Source organism: Haplochromis burtoni, unplaced genomic scaffold, assembly GCF_018398535.1.
Source record: "Haplochromis burtoni strain Fernald_Lab_line unplaced genomic scaffold, NCSU_Asbu1 Contig_748, whole genome shotgun sequence".
Taxonomy (NCBI): Eukaryota; Metazoa; Chordata; class Actinopteri; order Cichliformes; family Cichlidae; genus Haplochromis; species Haplochromis burtoni.
In genome coordinates this window covers 48,359-75,961 of record NW_024583109.1, presented here as the reverse complement: position 1 = coordinate 75,961, position 27,603 = coordinate 48,359, and the positions used below count along the sequence as shown (strand labels likewise).

General features: G+C 38.9%; 1 protein-coding gene across 2 annotated transcripts in view; it reads right to left on the bottom strand.

Moving 5' to 3' along the window:
- opn5 (opsin 5) overlaps nucleotides 1-27,603 on the bottom strand; it is a 77,012-nt gene that overhangs the window by 41,469 nt on the left and 7,940 nt on the right. For both annotated transcript variants that reach the window (XM_042215536.1, XM_005950465.3), the window contains exon 3: nucleotides 9,236-9,355. In XM_042215536.1, coding sequence (XP_042071470.1) covers nucleotides 9,236-9,355 — 120 coding nt within the window. The remainder of the gene's footprint in view (nucleotides 1-9,235; nucleotides 9,356-27,603) is intronic.

Below are 27,603 nucleotides of genomic sequence, written 5' to 3'. Positions count from 1 at the left end.
TTGTTTTTTCAATAGGAAGAGGGCCATTGACACATCAAACTTATTGGTAATGTCACAAGAAAAACAATGGTGTGCTTGGTTTCAACGTAACTTTATTCTTTCATGAGTTATTTACAAGTTTCTCTTTGTTCACAGCCATTGACATGTCGAAGAGGTTAACACGTGAGGAGCGGATCGAAATTGTGTTGATATCTGGTGAACGCAGTAACCGGGGTCATTGCAGCAGATTTCAATGCAAGACACCCTACGAGACCACCCATCTCCCATGCTACAGTTCAGTGTTGAATTTGCCAAAATGTGGATGCAAGAAAACTGTCACTAATGAAGAAACATCAGTGGCTGTCCTAGCTTCATTCAGCAAGAGCCCACAGCGTAGCACTCGCCACATGTCACTGGAGAGTGGCATTAGTCGAACATCCCTTCGGCGGATATTAGCTACTCACAAATGGCACCCTTACAAACTCCAGCTACTGCAGCATCTCAACGAGGATGACCCAGATCGGTGCACAGAATTTGCAGAATAAGCAAAACAAAAATTGGAACAGGGCTGTCAGTTCACGAAGGTTTCAAATAATTGCTCTGTCTGAAACATGGTTAGATGAGAATAGGGGTTGTAATTTCTGTATTGAAGGGTACGATTTATACTTTGTAAATAGAACTAAGAAGAAGGCAGGAGGGGTGGCACTTTTTGTTAATTGTGATTTGAAATGTAAAAAAGTTGAATGTATGTCTGTGGCTATAGACGATTTAATGGAGTCTGTGACAGTGGAATTGGATATAGAAAGAAGAAGTAATATAATTGTAACGTGATATATAGGAAACCGGGGTCACAGATTGAGTTATTTACAGAGGCAGTAGAAGACTTATTGAGTAAGGCTAAGGGAAATAAGACTGTATGTTTGTGTGGTGATTACAATATTGATCTTTGTAAAGAGGCAAATGATAAGGCTCGTCAGATTTTTTTGAATTATTACTTGGTAAAGGATTTTATCCTTTAATTATAAAGCCGAGTAGAATAACGGATAAATCAGAAACACTAATTGATCATATTTTATTAATAGCTTTGGAGAGTAATATTATGAGTGGCCTCATCATAAATGATATAAGCGATCATCTACCAGTCTTTTTTACTTTTGATTTAAATATGAAAAGAAAGGAAGAAGTTGGTTTCGTGAGTCATAGAAGGTTAAGAAATAACGAGGCAATTAACAAGTTTAGACAAGATCTCATGGAAGTGGACTGGAAGGAGGTTTATGTTAATGAGGTCAACGTTGCATACGGAGCATTTTTAAATACATATTTGGCCTTGTATGATAAACATTGTCCATTGGTATCATTTAAGTATAAGAAAAAGAATAAGAATATGAAACCTTGGATAACTAAGGGTCTTGCAAATGCGTGTAAAAAGAAAAATAATTTATATAGGGATTATATAACACAGAGAACTAAGAATGCGGAAATGAAATATAAAGTTTATAAAAATAAGTTGGTATTAATATTGAGGAAAGCCAAGAAAGACTACTATAATAAACTTTTTCAGGAAAACAAGAATAATATTAAGGGCATTTGGAATATTTTTAAGGAGGTATTGGGTAACAAGAACACACCCTTAGATCGGCCTAATTATTTTATTAAGAATAATCAAGTTGTCGAAGACAAGACTGAAGTAGTAAACGAATTCAATTCCTTTTTTGTAAATGTTGGACCTACTTTAGCAAATTTAATTAGGAAAAATGACGATCCAGAATATGAGGAAGCCTGGAAAGGAGATAATAGAATGGTTAATTCCATATTCTTGGCTCGATATTACCATAAAAGAAATAGTAGCAATTGTGGAAAATTTTAAAAATAAAAAATCTACTGACTGTGATGGTATAGACATGGTTATAATTAAAAAGACTTTAGATTGTATAAGTATTCCTCTTTGCTATATTTTTAATCTTTCGCTACAATCAGGAGTATTTCCTGATCGAATGAAAGTGGCAAAAGTGATACCCTTATATAAATCAGGAGATAAGCATAGTTTTAACAATTATAGGCCAGTGTCTCTTTTGTCACAGTTTTCAAAAGTGCTTGAAAAACTCTTTGCGCAAAGACTTGATAGTTTTATTGAAAAATATCAACTAATAAATGAAAATCAATTTGGATTTCGTAAAAATAGATCAACGGCATTAGCATTGTTGACTTTCATTGACGATATTTCATCTGCAACCCATAATAATAAATATACAGTGGGGTATTTGTTGATTTAAAAAAAGCTTTTGATACGTTACAACATTCTATTTTGATTTCTAAATTGTATAACTATGGTGTGAGAGGAGTGGCATTGAATTGGTTAAGGAGTTATTTAGAAAATAGGTTGCAATATGTACATTATCTCGGCAATACTCTCTGAAAGATTGAAGATTGTATGTGGCGTTCCTCAAGGTTCTATTTTGGGACCTAAACTTTTTAATTTATATATTAATGATATCTGTGACGTATCAAAAAGGTTAAATTTATTTTATTTGCAGATGACACAAATTTTTATTGCTCTGGAGAGAATTTGAAAGATTTGGTTGAAATTATGACTTCTGAGATGTTAAGATTAAAAAAATGGTTTGATGTAAATAAATTATCTTTGAATCTGACAAAAACGAAATTCATGATATTTGGCAATCACAGCCTCCCAGACACTGTTCAGAGAGGTGTACTGTTTTCCCTCCTTGTAAATCTCACATTTGATGATGGACCACAGGTTCTCAATGGGGTTCAGATCAGGTGAACAAGGTGGCCATGTCATTAGTTTTTCTTCTTTTATACCCTTTCTTGCAGCCTACGCTGTGGAGTACTTGGACGCGTGTGATGGAGCATTGTCCTGCATGAAAATCATGTTTTTCTTGAAGGATGCAGACTTCTTCCTGTACCACTGCTTGAAGAAGGTGTCTTCCAGAAACTGGCAGTAGGACTGGGAGTTGAGCTTGACTCCATCCTCAACCCGAAAAGGCCCCACAAGCTCATCTTTGATGATACCAGCCCAAACCAGTACTCCACCTCCACCTTGCTGGCGTCTGAGTCGGACTGGAGCTCTCTGCCCTTTACCAATCCAGCCACGGGCCCATCCATCTGGCCCATCAAGACTCACTCTCATTTCATCAGTCCATAAAACCTTAGAAAAACCAGTCTTGAGATATTTCTTGGCCCAGTCTTGACGTTTCAGCTTGTGTGTCTTGTTCAGTGGTGGTCGTCTTTCAGCCTTTCTTACCTTGGCCATGTCTCTGAGTATTGCACACCTTGTGCTTTTGGGCACTCCAGTGATGTTGCAGCTCTGAAATATGGCCAAACTGGTGGCAAGTGGCATCTTGGCAGCTGCACGCTTGACTTTTCTCAGTTCATGGGCAGTTATTTTGCGCCTTGGTTTTTCCACACGCTTCTTGCGACCCTGTTGACTATTTTGAATGAAACGCTTGATTGTTCGATGATCACGCTTCAGAAGCTTTGCAATTTTGAGACTGCTGCATCCCTCTGCAAGATATCTCACTATTTTATGACTTTTCTGAGCCTGTCAAGTCCTTCTTTTGACCCATTTTGCCAAAGGAAAGGACGTTGCCTAATAATTATGCACACCTGATATAGGGTGTTGATGTCATTAGACCACACCCCTTCTCATTACAGAGATGCACATCACCTAATATGCTTAATTGGTAGTAGGTTGAGCCATCAGCTTGGAGTAAGACAACATGCATGAAGAGGATGATGTGGACAAAATACTCATTCCTTTATTGCTGCCACTTGTATAAGTTGGATTGTAGATAGGGGGCAGGGTTTAATAAGAATATTTTCTTCTTCCTGCTCCTTTTCACACATGGTTGTAGTGCTTTATTGATAGAAAGTGTGGTTGGTTTGTTTGATCTGTTGTACCAAGTGTGAAATAAATAAATAAATGAAAATGAAATGAAAGAAGATCTTGTTCAGCGATGAGGCAAACTTTTATGTGAATGGTGAAGTTAACAAACAAAACCAGCCGCTATTGGTCTGACACTAACCCACATTGGATGGATCCCTCCAAGACTGTTGGAACAACAAAAGTGATGGTTTGGTGTGGTATATGGGGTACAACGATAGTGGGTCCATTCTTCATCAATGGAAACCTCAAGGCCACTGGATATTTGAAATTGCTACATGATGATGTCAAAGGAGCTTGCAAAGAAAAGCGTCTGGACTTCTTTAAGTTGCTTGAAGACGTTTCACCTCTCATCCGAGAAGCTTCTTCAGTTCTAAGGTCAAATGGTGGAGAGTCCCAGATATAAACCTAGTGGGAGTGACCCCCCACAGAGGGACAAAAGGACCCCCTGATGATCCTCTAATCGCCTGAGCCAAGGTGTGAAACTGGGCGTGGGTCCCAATCAGCCAGAGTTTCGGGTGATGTCATTGTGAAACCTGGCCCCACCTTATCATGCGAATTCCTAGTCAGATGGCCCAGGATGTGAGTGGGCGTTAAGGCGTCTGGGAAGGGATCTCAAAACTGGATTATAGATGGCAGAGAGTTGGTGTCGTAAACCCCGCCTCTGTTCAAAGATGGTGACTGAGAACCTTCACAGACATACATGATGATGTGTTTCCCTCTTTATGCACTGAAGCTGGCACGTTCCCTGAGTTTTTCCAGCAAGATGGTGCACCACCACATTATGGGTGCCAGGTCCGAGCATTCCTAGATGAACAGTTTCCTGGAAAGTGGATTGGTCGTCGTGGGCCAGTTGAATGGCCCCCAAGGTCTCCCGATCTGACCCCCTTAGACTTTTATCTTTGGGGTCATCTGAAGGCAATTGTCTATGGTGTGAAGATACGAGATGTGCAGCACCTGAAACTACGGATACTGGATGCCTGTGCTGGCATTTCTCCTGCGGTGTTGCTATCAGTGTGTGAAGAGTGGGAGAAGAGGGTTGCATTGACAATCCAACACAATGGGCAGCACATTGAACACATTTTATAAGTGGTCAGAAACTTGTAAATAACTCATGAAAGAATAAAGTTACGTTGAAACCAAGCACACCATTGTTTTTCTTGTGACATTACCAATAAGTTTGATGTGTCACATTGTATCCAAGATGGCCAACTCTTTTTTTTTTTTTTTTTTTTTTTTTTTTTTCTGCCTGTCCCATTTGGTTCTTTAGCAAGTTGTATCCAAGATGGCCGACTTCTAAATGGCCACCATGGTCACCACCCATCTTGAGGAGTTTGCCCCCTCACATATACTAACGTGCCACAAACAGGACTTTAATATCACCAACCATTCCCATGTTATTACAGTGTATCCATATAAATGGCCCACCCTGTACTGCTAGTATTATTATTATTATTATTATTATTATTATTATTATTATTATTATTTGTTTAGGGTTGTTTGCTAGACGACTGAAATTACTCTATGGAAACTAGACAAAACAAACAAACAAACATGTAAATATGTTTTAGTTTTAGTTTTATGTTCAAATTAATTACGTTTTGGCCCAAAATCTTTTTTTCATTAAAAATGAAAAAATGAAAATGATTCAAAAGAAAGAAAAGAAATGAAAGAATGAATATAGAATAAAATGTTTTTGAAAGTAGAAGTTATTCTCTGTCTTCTGACAGAGAATAACTGTCTTCATATTCCAAAATAGGCAGTATCGAAACTTTAGAGAATATCATTAAAAATGCTGCCAGTGACTGGCATCTGGCAGGGAAAGCGATAAGATGAGTTTAACGATGCACCCCCCCCACTCCGCTCCCAATTGTTTTCAAATTCTGACAAGTATTCCTCAAGACACATGACCTTTCCATCACCTTCTACCAGCCCAACAAGTGTTAATCTGCAACATAATGTGACGGTCCCCAATGTTTAGAAGACCCCTAATAAAATTCTAAATGTCAGACATATTCGTCTGGCATCTCACATCAGTTTTCATTGGAAAACAAGTCACTCATCTGGAAAGAAAAAACACTAGTTCCTAAATGTTCTGAAAGGATTTAAACTAAACCTGATCTGAAACAATTTCAGTCTGGACAACAACATGTGGGATGCAGTGCAACAAAAAGGCCTAAAATCTTAAAATGAAATGTAAAGCCAGGAAACAGACATACAGCCCAATCTCACCAGGAGAGGAAAGAGCTATTGGGATGGAAATTATTTAATTTATCCTGTGTCTGTGAATAAATGAATCAATGAAAATGCTAAGGGTGAGCTAATACAGCTTTAGTGAAGGTGGCCTGAGTGAGGTGGGGAAAGGAGCTGACTGATGCTGGGCAATTTATATTCAGATCGGGTTAGGGAAGCAGTAAGAAACACGATAAAAATTCCACCTTACTTCTTGCTCAAGGGGTTGTTGGACATTAGATACACATCCACACCTAATATTTAATATCATTACTCTGGCCAGCCCAAATTACAAGGAATGTTGTAGAGAGGAGCAGCATGAGAAATACATTGACATTAAGGACCAGTTACATTTTGTAACACACTAGGATCACCTTCCTCTCCACTGAAGATAGGTGATTGACTTTCTAATGGTTTTCAAGGTTGCTTGTTGTTTGTTAGTTCTCATCAGTTAGTTATACCAGTTCTCAACATTTCCTAACATTTTCACAGTAATATGCTGTCATTTTTTCCCTCGAATAGTTAAGGCTGAAATCTATTGTGCGTATCTGATACTTCAATATTGCTTTATATTTTTTTAACCATGGAACAAGACTTTCCATCACCCTTTTATCTGGCAACTCAGGGGTGTAAACACTGTCCTGCTCACACTTTATAGTGGTTTTGTGGTGCTGCTGGCTTCAACTGAGGATATAGTCGGGTTGTGGAAGGAAGGATCAAGAATTTCAATCCCAATGACTGGAAAGTTCTTCATCACAGTACTGGAGAAGAAATTCCAGAACAGAGTCTGTTAGTCAAATGTCAGATTTAGGAGGAATAATATGGTTTTCATTCCACTCGTGGAACGTTGGTCCGCCTCCTTTTTCTCTCCAGGATATCTGAGTATGTGTGGGACTTTGCCCAACCAGTCTATTTGTATTTAGTATTATGTATTTTGCCAACTTAAAGAAGTGGGGGGGGAATCGCACTGCTGACAAAAAATTTGGCTTGCCACCCTTTGTTATCAGTTGTCTTCATAATGTTTATGGACAGGATATTTTGGTGGCAAGTGGCTGAAGGCTTAAGTGGTCTCAGGATCTCATCTCTGCTTTTTGCAGATGATGTGGTTCCATTGACTTCATCAGGGAGATGGAGTTTTTATATCTTCTCTTTTTAATTAATTAAACCTTTAACTGTAGGGTAAAAATAACTCTAATAAAGAAATTAACACCACAAATACAATTTGGCAGCATGAAAACAAACTCAACCACAGGGAAAAGCTATATGTTTACAAACTCATCCACTGATTCGGACCAGAATACACCAACTATAGCCCTAGCAGACAGTGCCCTCTTGTCAGGAAATTGAAGCAGCATAAAGGGATGTCCTGTTCTTCACTGAGCTGGCTGAGCAGGGGCAGCGCTTGAGAGAGGAAATCAAAGCTTTCATGTAGGAGGACACATGTTTCACAACTCACTGAATCAAAGTGGGTCAAAATCTTTTTTTAGTTGACACTATACAGAGGTGTGACATGTTCATTTAGAACATGCGGGGTTCAAACAAACAAGTCAATGTGGCATTTAAGAGTGTAAAAGCGTTCATCATAAAACTGAGATTAGGAACAATGCTGCTCACTACGAAAAGCCTCAGCATACAAGGTTCCTGCAAAACAAGGAACTGCATTCAGTACATCCACCACCCTCTTCATCACGTTTAAAAGGGTTAACAGCGGAGCACTTTTGACTACAGTCTCATTATGTGTGAAATGGACATTGAAAAAGTCATGTTAGACTCTACTGGACTAATCTGTATATGAAAAAATACTAAATGTTGTCAGCTAAAGGCATTTTATCATATCTATTGGTGTTTTTCCTTACTCTTTTGGCAGCTGAATGTGGTGTCTGCAATCATTTTAGATATAAGATTCTTATTCTATCATGTTTATGCTTTGATTTATTCAGCTCTTCTCTTTTAGTCTTTTTTTAACAAATAGAATTACAGCATGTAACAAGTGGGGAGTAGGACTTGAATCTCATTTCTGCCTTCGGGTCTCTTGCAGAGCCTTTCGCCTGATGATGGTAGCCATGAATGAACTGCAGTGCAACACAGACCTGACAGTCAACTTAGTTAGGCACGAGGTAACCCATATGGAAAAGATATATATAAATTTTATAAAGTCTGTATCTGTCTTGTGTGAAACTTGTATGAAAAGCATATAAGATCCCGTGAAAAATTATGTAATGAAACTTGTATGTTTTGGATACTTACTAAAACAATGTATGAAAGTAATGAGAAAGTGGCCACTTTCATGAGTAATCACATATAAGTTTTTACTATTTCTTTTCCATATGGAAAGCCTGAAATGATAGGACACGTTTCAAAGCTATCAAAACTCTTTAAGTACGAAACATGTCTGTTTGGAAACACATGTCAAAATGTAATAAGTCACATGACACACTACTGCTTATCTCCAGACTGATCTGGCTCACTCAGTGTAACTACAATATAACTTGCAGTAGACACTAAAAACATGTAGGACAAAACTTAACTGGAATACTGCATATTGTTAAAAAATATAGTTTTCTTTTCATTTTAAGTGCATTAACACAGGTTAAAGCAACTTTCTAGAGCAATTGCAATTTAAAGTGTAAAATATCTGCCACCTTAAAGACACAGGAACACAGCAGCTCCTAATCAATCAACCACTGTACGATCTGTGTAGATGAGAGAGCAGTGACTTATATGTTTCACCAAGTTTAGATGCTGCTTTTAATGCTTGTATTAAATACAAGTTACCTTTTTGCTTTGGACTCAAATTATAAGTAGCAAATGATATTGCATATTTAATACTGAAGATTTTAAATTCCTAAACAGTGTCAAGCACAATCACGGTTTTTGTAGTACTGTTACTTGAAAGCAATATAATAATTGTATTTATTACTCAATGAAATTACATGCATTGTATAATGACAATAAGTACAAATTAAGGAGTAAAGACATAAGTTGACTTGATGCAAAACAGTTTATAATCAAGTAATGAACAGTAGTTCTCCTAGTTGAAAAATAATATGTGATACTAATAGCTACCACACAGTCTATATCTCCTGTAGACAAACATAGCTGCGTTGAGAGATGTAGTACCTGATATGCCAAAATCAAAGATGGCTAGGTTAACAGTCATGAGCTCAGGAGGCTTTAACTTGGTCTTCCGTTTCATGGTCATATAAATGACATATCCATTCCCTGTTGCAGACATGATTCCTGAAAAAGAGAAAGAAAGACTGCGATCATACCAATTATCCATTAGTTCAGATTCTTTCCCATCATTCTTCATGGTAGATCAAAATCAAGAGAGTATTTTTTAGTACTTTCCATCAGTTTTGACCAGATGCTCAATACCACTATTTAAACTGCAGGCCCAAATCTTGACAGAGCCTCTGTGTTTCACAAACAGCTAACTAATCTAGCTTGTTAGTTATCCCACAAGTTAGTTTGTGAGTATGATTTTCAACAGGAACACTGAGACTCAAACAATGAGTTTGTTGTTCCTAGTTTTAGACCCAAAATTAGACCTAAAACAGAGTGTTCATATTCATTATTTCAACATGTTCAGAGCAGCAGGACAGGCTAAGTTCTCTCCTGAGAAATGTTATTCCCTCTTGCTTAAATTTTGGATTTTCTTTAATATGAAACTTAAAAAGTCCAAAAAGGTGGCTCACTGTTTGGATTTAAATATTGAAGAATTATGGACTCATTTAGACTTAAATGCATCTACTAAACATATCTACACTGACATGTGCTTTAAAATTGGATCCGGCACCACCAGCACTCTTTATGGTTAATATCAAATATTTTATATAATGTTACATAATTTCAGTTCCATTTTATTCATGGGTTTGGATGCCAAGCGTAAAGACATATGTTTGTCTATTAATAGAAGGCATAATAACCCATTTTTTATTCCTCACAAACTATGTCACAATGTAACATTCAATTCCCCCTGAAATAACAGCATTACAACTGATCTCAGACGATGGTGAAATACTACAGCAGTAAACTCAGCCATAAGCACACTGTCCTTGAGTTAATCTGAAGGCCACATGAAGCTTAGAGTTATAGAACTCTCTGGAATGCCTATGTATTGATGGAGACATAGCGAGATCTCTCCTGAGAGGGAATGCAGTTCAGTATGTTACATAGAATCTGATAGCAAGAAGATTTATGGGTTTGTTTGTGTGAAAGTGTGTGTGTGTGTGTGTGTGTGTGTGTGTGTGTGTGTGTGTGTGTGTGTGTGTGTGTGTGTGTGTGTGTGTGTGTGTGTGTGTTGTGTCTGTGTGTCGTGTGTGTTTGTGTTTGTTTGTATTAAAATATAATTTAAAAAAAAAAAAAAGTAAAACAAAAAAAGACGAAGAAAACATGTCATTTTCTTAATATTAACCCTGAATACAATTTGATAATGCAAATCGTCTGACGACTCAATTAATAGTCACGCTAGTCAATTTGAAGAAGATTCACAAACAGACATTAACTCACTATTTTCATATAATATAATTAATGAAATAGGGCAGCACGGTGGCACGGTGGTTAGCACTGTTGCCGCACAGCAAGAAGGTCCTGAGTTCAATTCCACCATCAGGCCGGGGTCTTTCTGTGTGGAGTTTGCATGTTCTCCCCGTGTTTGCGTGGGTTCTCTCCGGGTACTCCGGCTTCCTCCCACCGTCCAAAGACATGCAACTTGTGGGGATAGGTTAATTGATTAATCCAAATTGTCACTAGGTGTGAATGTGAGTGTGAATGGTTGTCTGTCCCTGTGTGTTAGCCCTGCGACAGACTGGCGACCTGTCCAGGGTGTACCCCGCCTTTTGCCCTATGACAGCTGGGATAGGCTCCAGCGCCCCCCGCGACCCTGAAAAGGATAAGCGGAAGCGAATGGATGGATGGATGAAAATAGTGAATCAGAAGAAGTGTCAAAGACATGCAGAAACCACAGTTTAGTAACACTCCATCTCCCCACTGAAATGGCAGAGATTGTGTGGGATAAAGCGGCCACCCCGTCAGCTGCTTCCTATTCAGCGTGTTTGTTTTGCACACACATTCTGTTCACTGCTGAATAAACCAGATTCATTTATGAGGGTTTATTTATAAGGGCACTTGAAGGAAAAATAATTTAACTACCGGTAATAGCACAATGAGGAGAGTGTACATGTCCACATTTCCATGTACTCATATGATGCACAGCACCAGGAAAAAATATAATAGCAAAGACACAGTGCCAAGAAGGGGCTGTAAGAGCATTTCCACAAGAATAAAAGGAACAATGGAAAAGCACAACAAACAGAACATGAATCCCCCACGCTGCCTTTTGCTCTGTACATCTGTTTCTGTCATCATACATTAAGCTGCTCTATTCTCCGGTATCTCAGTCACATTGTAAGATAGATGAAAATCAAATTAGGCCACCTGTCTTACTGAATTTACAAGCATATACAGTAACTCATCAGTGCCAGGTAAAAAAGATTATCTACTTCTCGTGTTTAAAAAATTTATCTCCAAGATGAAGTAGTGGCCGTGTCTGTTACACAAACTAGATTAAAGTCTACAAAAACAAATGAGTATCTACTATTATAAGCTGCAGAATACAAAGATAAGGCAGACAGCATCTGTGAGAAGAAATATGTGTATGAAAAGAGGACCTTCGTATTCAAAGTTGCAATAATAATCATGTGGTTAAGGTTATCTAATTATCATTGGTTAAACGGGGACCCTACTTGTTAAGTCAAATATTTTGTTGACCCCAGATTGTCTTTCTAGTTCTCACTTCCTCCTTTCTTCCATTCATAATTACTATTGATAGTATACTATTGTCTTTTGTCATGTCATCCCTCGTGGTTGTGCTTCCTTGTTCACTGTTCCCACAATCTACTGATATTCTGAGTCCCTGCCCTGTGTATAATCTGGTTTTCCTGTATTATTGTGAATGATGGCACTTAAACTGATATTTTGAGTCATACCGGTTTCCCAAGTGGTGCATTTGGGTCCACGACCTGCCTGTCACACAGCCAACACTTGACATCCCACATTAAAGGCAAATTTAAAACCAATGGAAAATTATATTTCCTGAATATGGTACATGGACGACATATCAAACTCACAGCTTCTATAACCCTATAAATTCCTGTAAGGAGGGATTTTCTCCTTATTTTGTGTTTTAGCACTGAACTATGAAATATCAAAGGTTTTAAAACCATCCATCCATCCATTCGCTTCCGTTTCTCCTTTTCAGGGTCGCGGGGGGCACTGGAGCCTATCCCAGCTGTCATAGGGCGAGAGGCAGGGTACACCCTGGACAGGTCGCCAGTCTGTCGCAGGGCGGTTTTAAAACCAGTTTTTGGGTAATTTGTAGTACTACTGTAGTACTACCTCCACTGTAAGAGGAACCTCTGAGTGACTTAATTGTACAGTGACTGATCTAGATCAGTGTGGATGTTGGTGTCTAAGCAAGTTAATGGAGCAACAGTGACATTCAGACTTGATTATGTTATTGAAGAAATACAGCAACATTTTCACTGCGCTATTTCAAACTGCTATTGAGGCATTGACACAGAGCAAAGAAGTAATAGAAAAAGAATAAACAGAAATAGGGTTGCAAGAAAGTACAAGTTCACTCTGACTGTGAGTGCAAAGAGCTGCTCCAACACAGCTCCAGTGTCCATCAAGTGTTCTACACGCAACCCGATCTTCCTCCTCCCATTCTGATTACCGTTTTTACATTATTCTCCAGGGCCTTCACAGTAATGTGAAAAACCTATTTACATTAAAAAGAAATCTACTTAACAAGAAGTTAGGGTTCAGAGCTAAGGGTTGGGGTCATCATTGATGATGACTTAGACCTCAGAGGGTAAACAACATTTCTTGCTACTCTGTCATTATAAAAAACAGTAACACACAACAATCACACAGCTCCAATAACAATTTCCTCCTTCTTGTTGCAACCAGTTTGCTAATTGTATTTCTACTGGCAATGGCAGTGCACATGCAGTTCGAGAAAGCCTTTAAAGGTGCTGAAGTTACATACCTGGAAGAATCTGTCAGAGAGTCTCCAGACCTCTTTGGTCCTCAAGTCACTTGGAGTACATAAATGCCAACATAAACTTTAATTCTGTTATTAGTTACCATCCTTGTGCTTAATGCTCCTTCTATTCACGAGGAGTTATGTTTGTGTGAGTTGTTATCATTTAATGACAGAGGCTGTCAAGAGAAATTAGCTAGCAATTAAAAAAATTAACAGCCACAGACAGCCACAAACTCGGGTAATGTATGTTAATGTCATCAACGTATAATTACAAACACTGCAGAACTCAAAGTGAACACTATCAGCATGGGCCTGACATATAAAGAACAAGAAATGTTTACATTTCCAAAAATGTATCTAAACATGCATTACTCATTTGGTTTCACTTTGCAGCTGTTTTTTTGTTTTGTTTTTTTACTTTTTCCTTAATGAAATCATATCATGACAAGCTGACAGCAGTACCTGAACCCTGACAGTTCAACAGAGTCCAACTTAAGAAAATACCTCTAAATAGATAAAGATGGGGGAAAACCATCAAGCTGGCAACACATAAGCTGAAAAGTGTAAAAACAACAAAATACAGAAAAAAACTGCACATTCCTGAAATCAAAGAGCACAGCAACCTGAAATTAATTACAGAAACATCAGAGTCTGGCTGTGTTTCAGCCACAGGCTCAACAGGAACATTTTTAGAAACTACAAGTAGTTACTTTTCAGTTAAGGTTTCACACATATATTTTGGTCTTACAGTTCTGAATTTACTGTTGGATTCAGGCAGACAGATTTACCTCTAGTAAATGGTTTGGGGAAATCAAATCTCCTACTTCATGGAAATGAGCCAAAGGGAGAGCAAACAGACATTAACTTATTACACTCTGTTTTTATCTTCACTTTGTCCGATAACAGGCTATATTTGCCATGTGTTTTAGATTTGGGTTGTGGTTTGTGTTAGCCACTGTGTTCTGTGCTGGCACTGATGTCATTATTTGTTTCCACTATGTATTAGGGCATTCTGTGCTTGGTTGTTTTCCATCTTTCCATGTCCTTTAAAATCCTACACGTGTGTTGTCAATTTGGTGAAGATGTTTTTATCATGTGCATGTGTTTTGCAGATTAAGAGTACAGTGAAATCTACAGACACTGGTGTGATTGAAAATATGTGAGCCTGAAGGTCTCATGTGACTTCCAGCTGATGTTATCAGAACACATTTTGCTTTTGTGGGGAGTTCCAGGCACTGGCTGTGCAAACTGCTTCTGTGCACATTACCCTTTTGCTATTTTCAGCTTGTAAACAATGAAAATCTCACAAGAACAAGAGTAAGCAGTTAATTTTCCCAAGGGGCCACATGAGAAACTGGGACTGTTGTGGAGGGCCACGGCATAAGATGAAGTGAATTGCGAGCTTCCTCGTGCAGCCCTCCACAATATCCCCAGTCCTAGTTTCTAATATGGCCTCTTTGGAAAATTAGTTTCCCATCCTTGTTATAGGGCAGCATGTGTGTAAGTCTGTCATTGTTTGAAGAAATCATCAGTTTGAGCTGCTGTCACTGCTGCAAAGCAAGGACAACTCTTTTCTGTGTATTAAAACTTCTTTGACTATAAGTGGGTCTTTGAAGCATTGAAACATGTTATCCGAATTATGAGATTTGTCTCTGTTAATGACAAATACAAGGTTTCTTCCTCATTAACCCTTGTAGCTTAGAACAGGACAGGGAAGATGTGGGTGGCTGAAAGATTTAAATTCACACTCAAGTAATTACATTGCTAATAGGAAACCACAGATGGACTAATTGTGCATCTCTAAATACACAGTGGGGGATGAGAAAGAAAACAGACAGTGAGAAGTTTATTTCACTTATATTCTGTAGTCCCATGTTTTCTCTTTAACATCTCAAGTTAGAGCTGGACTTAAAGGCACATGCTAAATAGGCACTTTTCCATCAAAACTAGAAGATGTTAAATTTCTAATTAAGTCTCATACATAGTCTGACAATTTTGTGTTTAACCCTCTGGGGACTAATTACAACCTTACTGTTACTCTCACTTGCTGCTTGGCTAGACTGCTTAGGCAAAAACTTCTAGTGCATACTTTTGTTCTTCACTTGCTATTTGTTCCATTTTATTCCAGTTCTTTCATTTAATACCTGCAATTAAAACTTTTTTTCATATAATAAAAATGTAACGTTAAAGAAAGAAGTAATTATGTGTAGTACAAGAATTTAATTACAGCTATTAGTGCTTTTGATATGCCCATTAATACTTAATAGACTGTGCATCTTCATTATGCGGCTCAAATATTATGCGGCTCAAATGTCTCTAATGTCTGCATTTTCCAAAGTAGGGATTAAGCTAAAAGAGCAACAACAGTTGCCAATATTCTATTTCTTTAACATTTTTTTGACACTTTCCCCCAGGTGACAATATGCACTCACAGCATGTAGACGATGACAGGAATTTTACTGAGGAGACTGTGGTTTGTTCTGTAGTTGTCAGGCCGAGTTTCACTTACGAATTTCCCTTGCTGTTTGGCTAGATTTAGGCAAAGACTTCTAGAAGCAAGCCTCGTGACCTCATAACAAATCTGGGTGGTTACTTTGAATCCCCCTAATCTACATCAATCAGGAGAGAGCTACAAATTCAAATCTAATGATCAGTGCAATGTAGAATTGCCAGTGAAATCTGATAAGAAAAAAAAACAAACAAACACTTGAAGTGTAATCATACCGCCCATAATATGGTTCAAAAACATCCCCCAAACATGTACTTCTAATATGTCTAATATAAAGTGCCTGCCCATCCCACTAGACACTGAACAAAAATGTATGGTACAGTACAACAAGAAAAAGTAGAAACAAGAACAAGTCTGCAGTACTTTTTATATTCACTACACTAATGAGTAGTACATGACAGATTAAGAAAAGGACTTTTCTAATGTACAAATAATCCCTTTCACAAAACCTACCACATGTTACATGTTGAAGTGAGATGAGTCAATCTCAAAGCAAAAATAAAATATGAGTTGTTATTACTAACATTTGGAATATGTAGCAAGAAAATAAAAATAATAATGCAAAGCAAGACTGTTTCAAAACTTCCAGGTACCAGATCACAATATCACATATAACAGCTGCTTGCTTCATCGACAGGGTGCCACAGAAAACACTTTCTTGTGTTATTTCACATGTTGCATCATTGTTTCAAGTTTCATTGTCATGTACAGATAAACAGTATAGCCACATTTACCCATAATGAAATTCTTTGGCTCGTGCTCCTCAGCTTTACATAAGCATATAGAAAGTGTGCAGTTATATTAAGAAGAAAATAACAGAAAATAGCAGTAATAATAATAACAATGATAAAAGAGAAACAGAGAGAAGAAAAATTAAATATTTAGAGAATTTAAGACAAGTTGGTATTTACAGGTTGTGCATAACTTGTGCAATGAGCATTTAATTGGCATTTGTTTAAGTGATAGTGTGTAGTCCTGTAATTGTAGTGAGTGTGTTATCGTGTGTATAGAATGTCAGCAGTTCAAAAGCCTGACGGCTTGTGGGTAAAAAATGTCTCTGTGTCTGCTAGTGTGGGTCTGAATACTCCTGAACCGCCTGCCGAACAGCAGGAGTGTGAAAAGTCTGTGGCTGGAATCAGAGAGGATCCACTGCGCCTTCCTCATGCAGCACCGTCTATAGAGATCCTGCATGGCTGGCAGATCTCACCACCCTCTCTAGAGCTTTGCGGTCCAGAGCATTACAGCTGCCATACCAGGTGGTGATGCAGCCAGTAAGAATACTCTCAATGGTGCATCGATAGAAGTTTGTTAGTATTCTGTCCAGCCACTGGCAGGATTTCTGGATGTCAGCCACTTCCTCTATCTCCCAGTGGTACATACCGTGCAGGGGCCTATTCTTCCATGATAGTTCCTCCTCTCGCTCTTCTTTCTTGGGTTTCTGCTGCCTGAGGTATTCACTGAGCACGAGGTCGGATGGAGCTATTTTCCTGATGTACTCATCAATGTTCGTTTCTCATCCTGTGTCTCATCCTGGACCATGGTTCTGACACTCACTAGTCCATGCCCCCTTCCTTCCACTTAGCATACAGCATCTGGGTGCTTGACTTGGGGTGAAACTAGAGCTGGGCGATATGAGATTTTTTCATATCACGATATGTTTTTTTCATTTCAGGCGATAACGATATCTATCACGATATAAGCCAAATAACTATATTTGTAAGATTTAAATGTGCCGTTGCTCACAAGTAAAATGTGAAATAATCAGCAGCTTGTTTTTATTTAAATATTTATTTCCCATAATAAGTTCAACAGGGTAGATGTACTTAAGGAACATGAGACTTTTTCAGATAAATAAAGGCAAATATTGCAAACTACACAAAAGGCAGCCGCTAAAGCGTTTAAGTTTCAAAATAGAACAAACAAACAGACTAAACTGTCAATTCCACTTAGAAACAAAATATTAATTCTAAAAATAAATCTTAGTTTGTTTTACAGAAGAACAGACAAAACTGACTAACTTTTGTCAATATCAAATAAACTGAGAACTAAAAGGAAATTCTCAATCTCTCCTTGTTGTATAGCTTAGCTTTTCAAACAGTTTTAACAGTTACTTTAGTCTGACAAAAGCCGAATGACGAATTAGCGCTTCCAGTCAGAGACTGAGGCTACGTCCACACGTACACGGGTATTTTTGAAAACTGAGATTTTCCGTTTTCGTTTTAAAAAATAATCCCGTCCACACATAAAGGCAGAAATGAAGGAAAACGCTGCTATGAACATGCCAAAGCAGCAGGTGGCGCTAGATTCCTAACCGTGCAGAAATGTTGGCCAATCAGAAGTCTAGAAGCCTCGGTGGGAAAAAGTAAACAAAGCTGGGGCATAGAAGCAGAACCGAGTCGTATGTGTGGACGGACAGTAACGGTGTGTTCACACCGAACGCGATGGGCGCGTGAAAAAAGCCCCAAACGCCCCTAACTTGACACGTGCACATTCGCACCTCTACGTGTGTCCAAGAAAAATCCATTGCGCCCCAAAATATCATATTTTAACGCGCGTGAACCGGAAATGTGGGAGGGATGTGGGAGGAAGTTTTGCCAGACCGGTATCTTTGCAAGATGGCAGGTGTCGAGCTAGCGCTTGAAGAGAGAGTCTCCCTTCTCTATTTACTGTGGAGAGCAGAGTAGCGGCGTAAAGGACGTCCTCGCCGTACCTGGGTCCATCAGGTCCTCCAGAGGTGTGAGCAGTTTGGTGAGTTTCACCACTTGCTCCAGGAGCTGCGCCTGGATTACGGCCGATTCCAGCGCTATCACCGTCATTCACTCGGCCAGTTTGAGGACCTGCTGTCCCGCGTCGGTCCCAGCATCGCCCGCCTAGACACCAACTACAGGCGCTCAATCCCACCTGCAGAGCGCGTGTCCGTCTGCCTGAGGTTAGTAAAAGTGTTTAATACGGTAGTCCTTTATTGATACCTGTGCTAATATATGCTAAACCATCCATTTATACACTGCTAACATGGATGTGCTATGCTAACAGTGAATGCTCTCTGTGTTTACTGAAAGCAAACTGTGGTACAGAGACGACCATTTATAATATTTCTAGTGATACTCAGAAGGTCTCATCAAGCCCCGATTTAATACGATTTATGCTGTTATCAGTGTTGTTTGCAATGATAGCATGGCTGTGGTGTCACATCAATGTATGCGCTGGTGTTTGCTGATATCAAACTGTAGCATTAGGACCACTGAGTTAACCTTTGTAGTGATACTCACTCCTTTTTATTTAGACCTGGTTTAATTCTGGGATAGTTGAATATTTGTATATAATCCCTGCAGCTGTCAGACTCTATAACAGGCCTCACCAGCCTTTATTAAAACAGAGTTAGATAAAACTGAACAGTTTGGTTCATCTCTAGTTACATGGTTCTATCTTGATAAACTATGTCTTATCACAGATTAATTTTTCAAAAATATTAATGAGTTAAGCAAGGAAAGGGCTACATGTCAACATACAACTCTTTATTTCTATTAATGTCTTACTTCATTCCTACCTGATTGACATGTTTAGGAATTATGAGTGATTGGCTCACTGTAGTAAGACGCAACCCGATCTTCCTCCTCCCATTCTGATTACCGTTTTTACATTATTCTCCAGGGCCTTCACAGTAATGTGAAAAACCTATTTACATTAAAAAGAAATCTACTTAACAAGAAGTTAGGGTTCAGAGCTAAGGGTTGGGGTCATCATTGATGATGACTTAGACCTCAGAGGGTAAACAACATTTCTTGCTACTCTGTCATTATAAAAAACAGTAACACACAACAATCACACAGCTCCAATAACAATTTCCTCCTTCTTGTTGCAACCAGTTTGCTAATTGTATTTCTACTGGCAATGGCAGTGCACATGCAGTTCGAGAAAGCCTTTAAAGGTGCTGAAGTTACATACCTGGAAGAATCTGTCAGAGAGTCTCCAGACCTCTTTGGTCCTCAAGTCACTTGGAGTACATAAATGCCAACATAAACTTTAATTCTGTTATTAGTTACCATCCTTGTGCTTAATGCTCCTTCTATTCACGAGGAGTTATGTTTGTGTGAGTTGTTATCATTTAATGACAGAGGCTGTCAAGAGAAATTAGCTAGCAATTAAAAAAATTAACAGCCACAGACAGCCACAAACTCGGGTAATGTATGTTAATGTCATCAACGTATAATTACAAACACTGCAGAACTCAAAGTGAACACTATCAGCATGGGCCTGACATATAAAGAACAAGAAATGTTTACATTTCCAAAAATGTATCTAAACATGCATTACTCATTTGGTTTCACTTTGCAGCTGTTTTTTTGTTTTGTTTTTTTACTTTTTTCTTAATGAAATCATATCATGACAAGCTGACAGCAGTACCTGAACCCTGACAGTTCAACAGAGTCCAACTTAAGAAAATACCTCTAAATAGATAAAGATGGGGGAAAACCATCAAGCTGGCAACACATAAGCTGAAAAGTGTAAAAACAACAAAATACAGAAAAAAACTGCACATTCCTGAAATCAAAGAGCACAGCAACCTGAAATTAATTACAGAAACATCAGAGTCTGGCTGTGTTTCAGCCACAGGCTCAACAGGAACATTTTTAGAAACTACAAGTAGTTACTTTTCAGTTAAGGTTTCACACATATATTTTGGTCTTACAGTTCTGAATTTACTGTTGGATTCAGGCAGACAGATTTACCTCTAGTAAATGGTTTGGGGAAATCAAATCTCCTACTTCATGGAAATGAGCCAAAGGGAGAGCAAACAGACATTAACTTATTACACTCTGTTTTTATCTTCACTTTGTCCGATAACAGGCTATATTTGCCATGTGTTTTAGATTTGGGTTGTGGTTTGTGTTAGCCACTGTGTTCTGTGCTGGCACTGATGTCATTATTTGTTTCCACTATGTATTAGGGCATTCTGTGCTTGGTTGTTTTCCATCTTTCCATGTCCTTTAAAATCCTACACGTGTGTTGTCAATTTGGTGAAGATGTTTTTATCATGTGCATGTGTTTTGCAGATTAAGAGTACAGTGAAATCTACAGACACTGGTGTGATTGAAAATATGTGAGCCTGAAGGTCTCATGTGACTTCCAGCTGATGTTATCAGAACACATTTTGCTTTTGTGGGGAGTTCCAGGCACTGGCTGTGCAAACTGCTTCTGTGCACATTACCCTTTTGCTATTTTCAGCTTGTAAACAATGAAAATCTCACAAGAACAAGAGTAAGCAGTTAATTTTCCCAAGGGGCCACATGAGAAACTGGGACTGTTGTGGAGGGCCACGGCATAAGATGAAGTGAATTGCGAGCTTCCTCGTGCAGCCCTCCACAATATCCCCAGTCCTAGTTTCTAATATGGCCTCTTTGGAAAATTAGTTTCCCATCCTTGTTATAGGGCAGCATGTGTGTAAGTCTGTCATTGTTTGAAGAAATCATCAGTTTGAGCTGCTGTCACTGCTGCAAAGCAAGGACAACTCTTTTCTGTGTATTAAAACTTCTTTGACTATAAGTGGGTCTTTGAAGCATTGAAACATGTTATCCGAATTATGAGATTTGTCTCTGTTAATGACAAATACAAGGTTTCTTCCTCATTAACCCTTGTAGCTTAGAACAGGACAGGGAAGATGTGGGTGGCTGAAAGATTTAAATTCACACTCAAGTAATTACATTGCTAATAGGAAACCACAGATGGACTAATTGTGCATCTCTAAATACACAGTGGGGGATGAGAAAGAAAACAGACAGTGAGAAGTTTATTTCACTTATATTCTGTAGTCCCATGTTTTCTCTTTAACATCTCAAGTTAGAGCTGGACTTAAAGGCACATGCTAAATAGGCACTTTTCCATCAAAACTAGAAGATGTTAAATTTCTAATTAAGTCTCATACATAGTCTGACAATTTTGTGTTTAACCCTCTGGGGACTAATTACAACCTTACTGTTACTCTCACTTGCTGCTTGGCTAGACTGCTTAGGCAAAAACTTCTAGTGCATACTTTTGTTCTTCACTTGCTATTTGTTCCATTTTATTCCAGTTCTTTCATTTAATACCTGCAATTAAAACTTTTTTTCATATAATAAAAATGTAACGTTAAAGAAAGAAGTAATTATGTGTAGTACAAGAATTTAATTACAGCTATTAGTGCTTTTGATATGCCCATTAATACTTAATAGACTGTGCATCTTCATTATGCGGCTCAAATATTATGCGGCTCAAATGTCTCTAATGTCTGCATTTTCCAAAGTAGGGATTAAGCTAAAAGAGCAACAACAGTTGCCAATATTCTATTTCTTTAACATTTTTTTGACACTTTCCCCCAGGTGACAATATGCACTCACAGCATGTAGACGATGACAGGAATTTTACTGAGGAGACTGTGGTTTGTTCTGTAGTTGTCAGGCCGAGTTTCACTTACGAATTTCCCTTGCTGTTTGGCTAGATTTAGGCAAAGACTTCTAGAAGCAAGCCTCGTGACCTCATAACAAATCTGGGTGGTTACTTTGAATCCCCCTAATCTACATCAATCAGGAGAGAGCTACAAATTCAAATCTAATGATCAGTGCAATGTAGAATTGCCAGTGAAATCTGATAAGAAAAAAAAACAAACAAACACTTGAAGTGTAATCATACCGCCCATAATATGGTTCAAAAACATCCCCCAAACATGTACTTCTAATATGTCTAATATAAAGTGCCTGCCCATCCCACTAGACACTGAACAAAAATGTATGGTACAGTACAACAAGAAAAAGTAGAAACAAGAACAAGTCTGCAGTACTTTTTATATTCACTACACTAATGAGTAGTACATGACAGATTAAGAAAAGGACTTTTCTAATGTACAAATAATCCCTTTCACAAAACCTACCACATGTTACATGTTGAAGTGAGATGAGTCAATCTCAAAGCAAAAATAAAATATGAGTTGTTATTACTAACATTTGGAATATGTAGCAAGAAAATAAAAATAATAATGCAAAGCAAGACTGTTTCAAAACTTCCAGGTACCAGATCACAATATCACATATAACAGCTGCTTGCTTCATCGACAGGGTGCCACAGAAAACACTTTCTTGTGTTATTTCACATGTTGCATCATTGTTTCAAGTTTCATTGTCATGTACAGATAAACAGTATAGCCACATTTACCCATAATGAAATTCTTTGGCTCGTGCTCCTCAGCTTTACATAAGCATATAGAAAGTGTGCAGTTATATTAAGAAGAAAATAACAGAAAATAGCAGTAATAATAATAACATGAAAAAGAGAAACAGAGAGAAGAAAAATTAAATATTTAGAGAATTTAAGACAAGTTGGTATTTACAGGTTGTGCATAACTTGTGCAATGAGCATTTAATTGGCATTTGTTTAAGTGATAGTGTGTAGTCCTGTAATTGTAGTGAGTGTGTTATCGTGTGTATAGAATGTCAGCAGTTCAAAAGCCTGACGGCTTGTGGGTAAAAAATGTCTCTGTGTCTGCTAGTGTGGGTCTGAATACTCCTGAACCGCCTGCCGAACAGCAGGAGTGTGAAAAGTCTGTGGCTGGAATCAGAGAGGATCCACTGCGCCTTCCTCATGCAGCACCGTCTATAGAGATCCTGCATGGCTGGCAGATCTCACCACCCTCTCTAGAGCTTTGCGGTCCAGAGCATTACAGCTGCCATACCAGGTGGTGATGCAGCCAGTAAGAATACTCTCAATGGTGCATCGATAGAAGTTTGTTAGTATTCTGTCCAGCCACTGGCAGGATTTCTGGATGTCAGCCACTTCCTCTATCTCCCAGTGGTACATACCGTGCAGGGGCCTATTCTTCCATGATAGTTCCTCCTCTCGCTCTTCTTTCTTGGGTTTCTGCTGCCTGAGGTATTCACTGAGCACGAGGTCGGATGGAGCTATTTTCCTGATGTACTCATCAATGTTCGTTTCTCATCCTGTGTCTCATCCTGGACCATGGTTCTGACACTCACTAGTCCATGCCCCCTTCCTTCCACTTAGCATACAGCATCTGGGTGCTTGACTTGGGGTGAAACTAGAGCTGGGCGATATGAGATTTTTTCATATCACGATATGTTTTTTTCATTTCAGGCGATAACGATATCTATCACGATATAAGCCAAATAACTATATTTGTAAGATTTAAATGTGCCGTTGCTCACAAGTAAAATGTGAAATAATCAGCAGCTTGTTTTTATTTAAATATTTATTTCCCATAATAAGTTCAACAGGGTAGATGTACTTAAGGAACATGAGACTTTTTCAGATAAATAAAGGCAAATATTGCAAACTACACAAAAGGCAGCCGCTAAAGCGTTTAAGTTTCAAAATAGAACAAACGAAACAGACTACTAAACTTGTCAATTCCACTTAGAAACAAAATATTAATTCTAAAAATAAATCTTAGTTTGTTTTACAGAAGAACAGACAAAACTGACTAACTTTTGTCAATATCAAATAAACTGAGAACTAAAAGGAAATTCTCAATCTCTCCTTGTTGTATAGCTGAGCTTTTCAAACAGTTTTAACAGTTACTTTAGTCTGACAAAAGCCGAATGACGAATTAGCGCTTCCAGTCAGAGACTGAGGCTACGTCCACACGTACACGGGTATTTTTGAAAACTGAGATTTTCCGTTTTCGTTTTAAAAAATAATCCCGTCCACACATAAAGGCAGAAATGAAGGAAAACGCTGCTATGAACATGCCAAAGCAGCAGGTGGCGCTAGATTCCTAACCGTGCAGAAATGTTGGCCAATCAGAAGTCTAGAAGCCTCGGTGGGAAAAAGTAAACAAAGCTGGGGCATAGAAGCAGAACCGAGTCGTATGTGTGGACGGACAGTAACGGTGTGTTCACACCGAACGCGATGGGCGCGTGAAAAAAGCCCCAAACGCCCCTAACTTGACACGTGCACATTCGCACCTCTACGTGTGTCCAAGAAAAATCCATTGCGCCCCAAAATATCATATTTTAACGCGCGTGAACCGGAAATGTGGGAGGGATGTGGGAGGAAGTTTTGCCAGACCGGTATCTTTGCAAGATGGCAGGTGTCGAGCTAGCGCTTGAAGAGAGAGTCTCCCTTCTCTATTTACTGTGGAGAGCAGAGTAGCGCGTAAAGGACGTCCTCGCCGTACCTGGGTCCATCAGGTCCTCCAGAGGTGTGAGCAGTTTGGTGAGTTTCACCACTTGCTCCAGGAGCTGCGCCTGGATTACGGCCGATTCCAGCGCTATCACCGTCATTCACTCGGCCAGTTTGAGGACCTGCTGTCCCGCGTCGGTCCCAGCATCGCCCGCCTAGACACCAACTACAGGCGCTCAATCCCACCTGCAGAGCGCCTGTCCGTCTGCCTGAGGTTAGTAAAAGTGTTTAATACGGTAGTCCTTTATTGATACCTGTGCTAATATATGCTAAACCATCCATTTATACACTGCTAACATGGATGTGCTATGCTAACAGTGAATGCTCGTCGGTGTTTACTGAAAGCAAACTGTGGTACAGAGACGACTATTTATAATATTTCTAGTGATACTCAGAAGGTCTCATCAAGCCCCGATTTAATTCGATTTATGCTGTTATCAGTGTTTGCAATGATAGCATGGCTGTGGTGTCACATCAATGTATGCGCTCGGTGTTTGCTGATATCAAACTGTAGCATTAGGACCACTGAGTTAACCTTTGTAGTGATACTCACTCCTTTTTATTTAGACCTGGTTTAATTCTGGGATAGTTGAATATTTGTATATAATCCCTGCAGCTGTCAGACTCTATAGCAGGGGTCACCAGCCTTTATTAAAACAGAGTTAGATAAAACTGAACAGTTTGGTTCATCTTTAGTTACATGGTTCTATCTTGATAAGCTATGTCTTATCACAGATTAATTTTTCAAAAATATTAATGATTTAAGCAAGGAAAGGGCTACATGTCAACATACAACTCTTTATTTCTATTAATGTCTTACTTCATTCCTACCTGATTGACATGTTTAGGAATTATGAGTGATTGGCTCACTGTAGTTGTGAAAGTTGCTACCAATCAAATTATGATATGTTAAAGTTAAAACAAAACACAACTGTTTTAGATATTATCTAATATACATTTTGTAATTATCCTTATAATTACAAAATGTTTTATGTAAGATTTAAGTTTTGTGATTTAAATCTGACATCACAAAAGTATTTTGGAATTTGAATAATGTATTTTGTAACTGCAGTACACATAATACTGATTTTGAACAATTTTGTCCAGGTTCCTTGTCACCGCGGACTCCTTCAGCACCAAGCTTCAGTTACAGAGTCGGTGTGTCAGATCACCCCCCAGGCAGCGACGGCCATCTGGGACTGTCTAGTGGACGACTTCATGGCTGTGCCTTCACCTGGAGACTGGCGGTCCATCACAGAGGGATTCCAGGAGCGCTGGAACTTCCCTCTGTGCTGTGCAGCTCTGGATGGGAAGCACGTCCAGACAAAGGCACCCCATATATCATATAGGAGACACACACATTGATATACACTAAATATTTATTTCATTTCTTTTTTGTGGTGCCCAAATTATGCACCTGCTTGATTTTGTTTAAACAATTATTGCACACTTTCTGTAAATCCAGTAAACTTCTTTTCACTTCTCAAATATCACTGTGTGTGTCTCCTGTATGATATTTAACTGACATTTTTTATTGTAACAACCAACGATTTATACAGGAAAATAATGTCTATTAACAAGGTTGCCCAAACTTTTGCATCCCACTGTATCAGTATATTTTGTCATTAGTATAATATGAAATAAATTCTACATGTGTCAAGTCGTGTGCCAACATTTGCTGTGTAGTAGAACTGAGACATTAGTCATTATAAAAATTTATTTGAAATAATATTAAAATCTCAAACAGAAAAACATTAAACATAAATATATTTCCGAATGAGGCTCATAGTTATGGGTGTTTTTGTGCTGTTTTTTCTATTGGACGTGATGGTTATCAAAACCAAACATGATAAAATTGACAAGCGCAGGAACAAAGAGTTTGTCAATCAGGCTGCAGAATGCAATGCTGTACTGGTGCAAAAAAAAAAATCCAAAAAAAGAGGCAGTGACGGATGAACAGCGGGACCACTGTGTGCTGTTTATTAATAAACAATAAAATATATTCCTAAATGACAACATGCCTAAAAGCAGAACGGTATTTGTACGTCAGTGGGAAAATAGCGGTGGCTTGCTAGCTTTTGTGCGGCTTCCCCGGGTCAGTGAAAACTTTAGAGAAAACTTAAGAGAAATGAATGAACTTACCAGGTTGCCCGATCTCTTTACATATCTTCCTCCAAGCTCGGTCCTTTATATTCCTGTCTCGGTCCAGAAAGCAGCTGGTGTCGTACGGCTCCGGGTTGTTTGCTACGGCATTGATTAGCCTTCCTTCTATTGAAGAATAAAGGGCTTTGGCTGGATCTGCCCCTTTGAACTAGGTAACAGCCACGTCACCAGGCTCCTGATTGGTTGTCGCGGCGCGATTTGACGCTGGAGTTCAGATTTTTCCAACTCGGGGACGCGAAACGCGTGTATGCACAAAATGCAACACATAAACTCACGCGCTGGTTTTTTTCGCGAGTCAAACGCCCTGAAACGCGCTACCTACGCGCGTTTCAGGCGTTTTGGCGTTTTGCGCGACGCAAATCTGCTTCCGAATTTTCGCGGGAGCCGAATCTGTTTCTGGTCACGCCTTCGCTTGACTTTTTTTCTAGTCGGCACACTCATTTCCTCCATTACCCGCTGGCTGCTTCCCAAACAAACACACGTGCGGCTTGGCACTTGTGCTGTACGTAACAAGCCACGCGACGTGACGCTGCGGCTGTGATTGGTTCGGCTCTGCGCTACTTAATTTGGATTGGCTGACCTTTTTTTTTTTTTTTT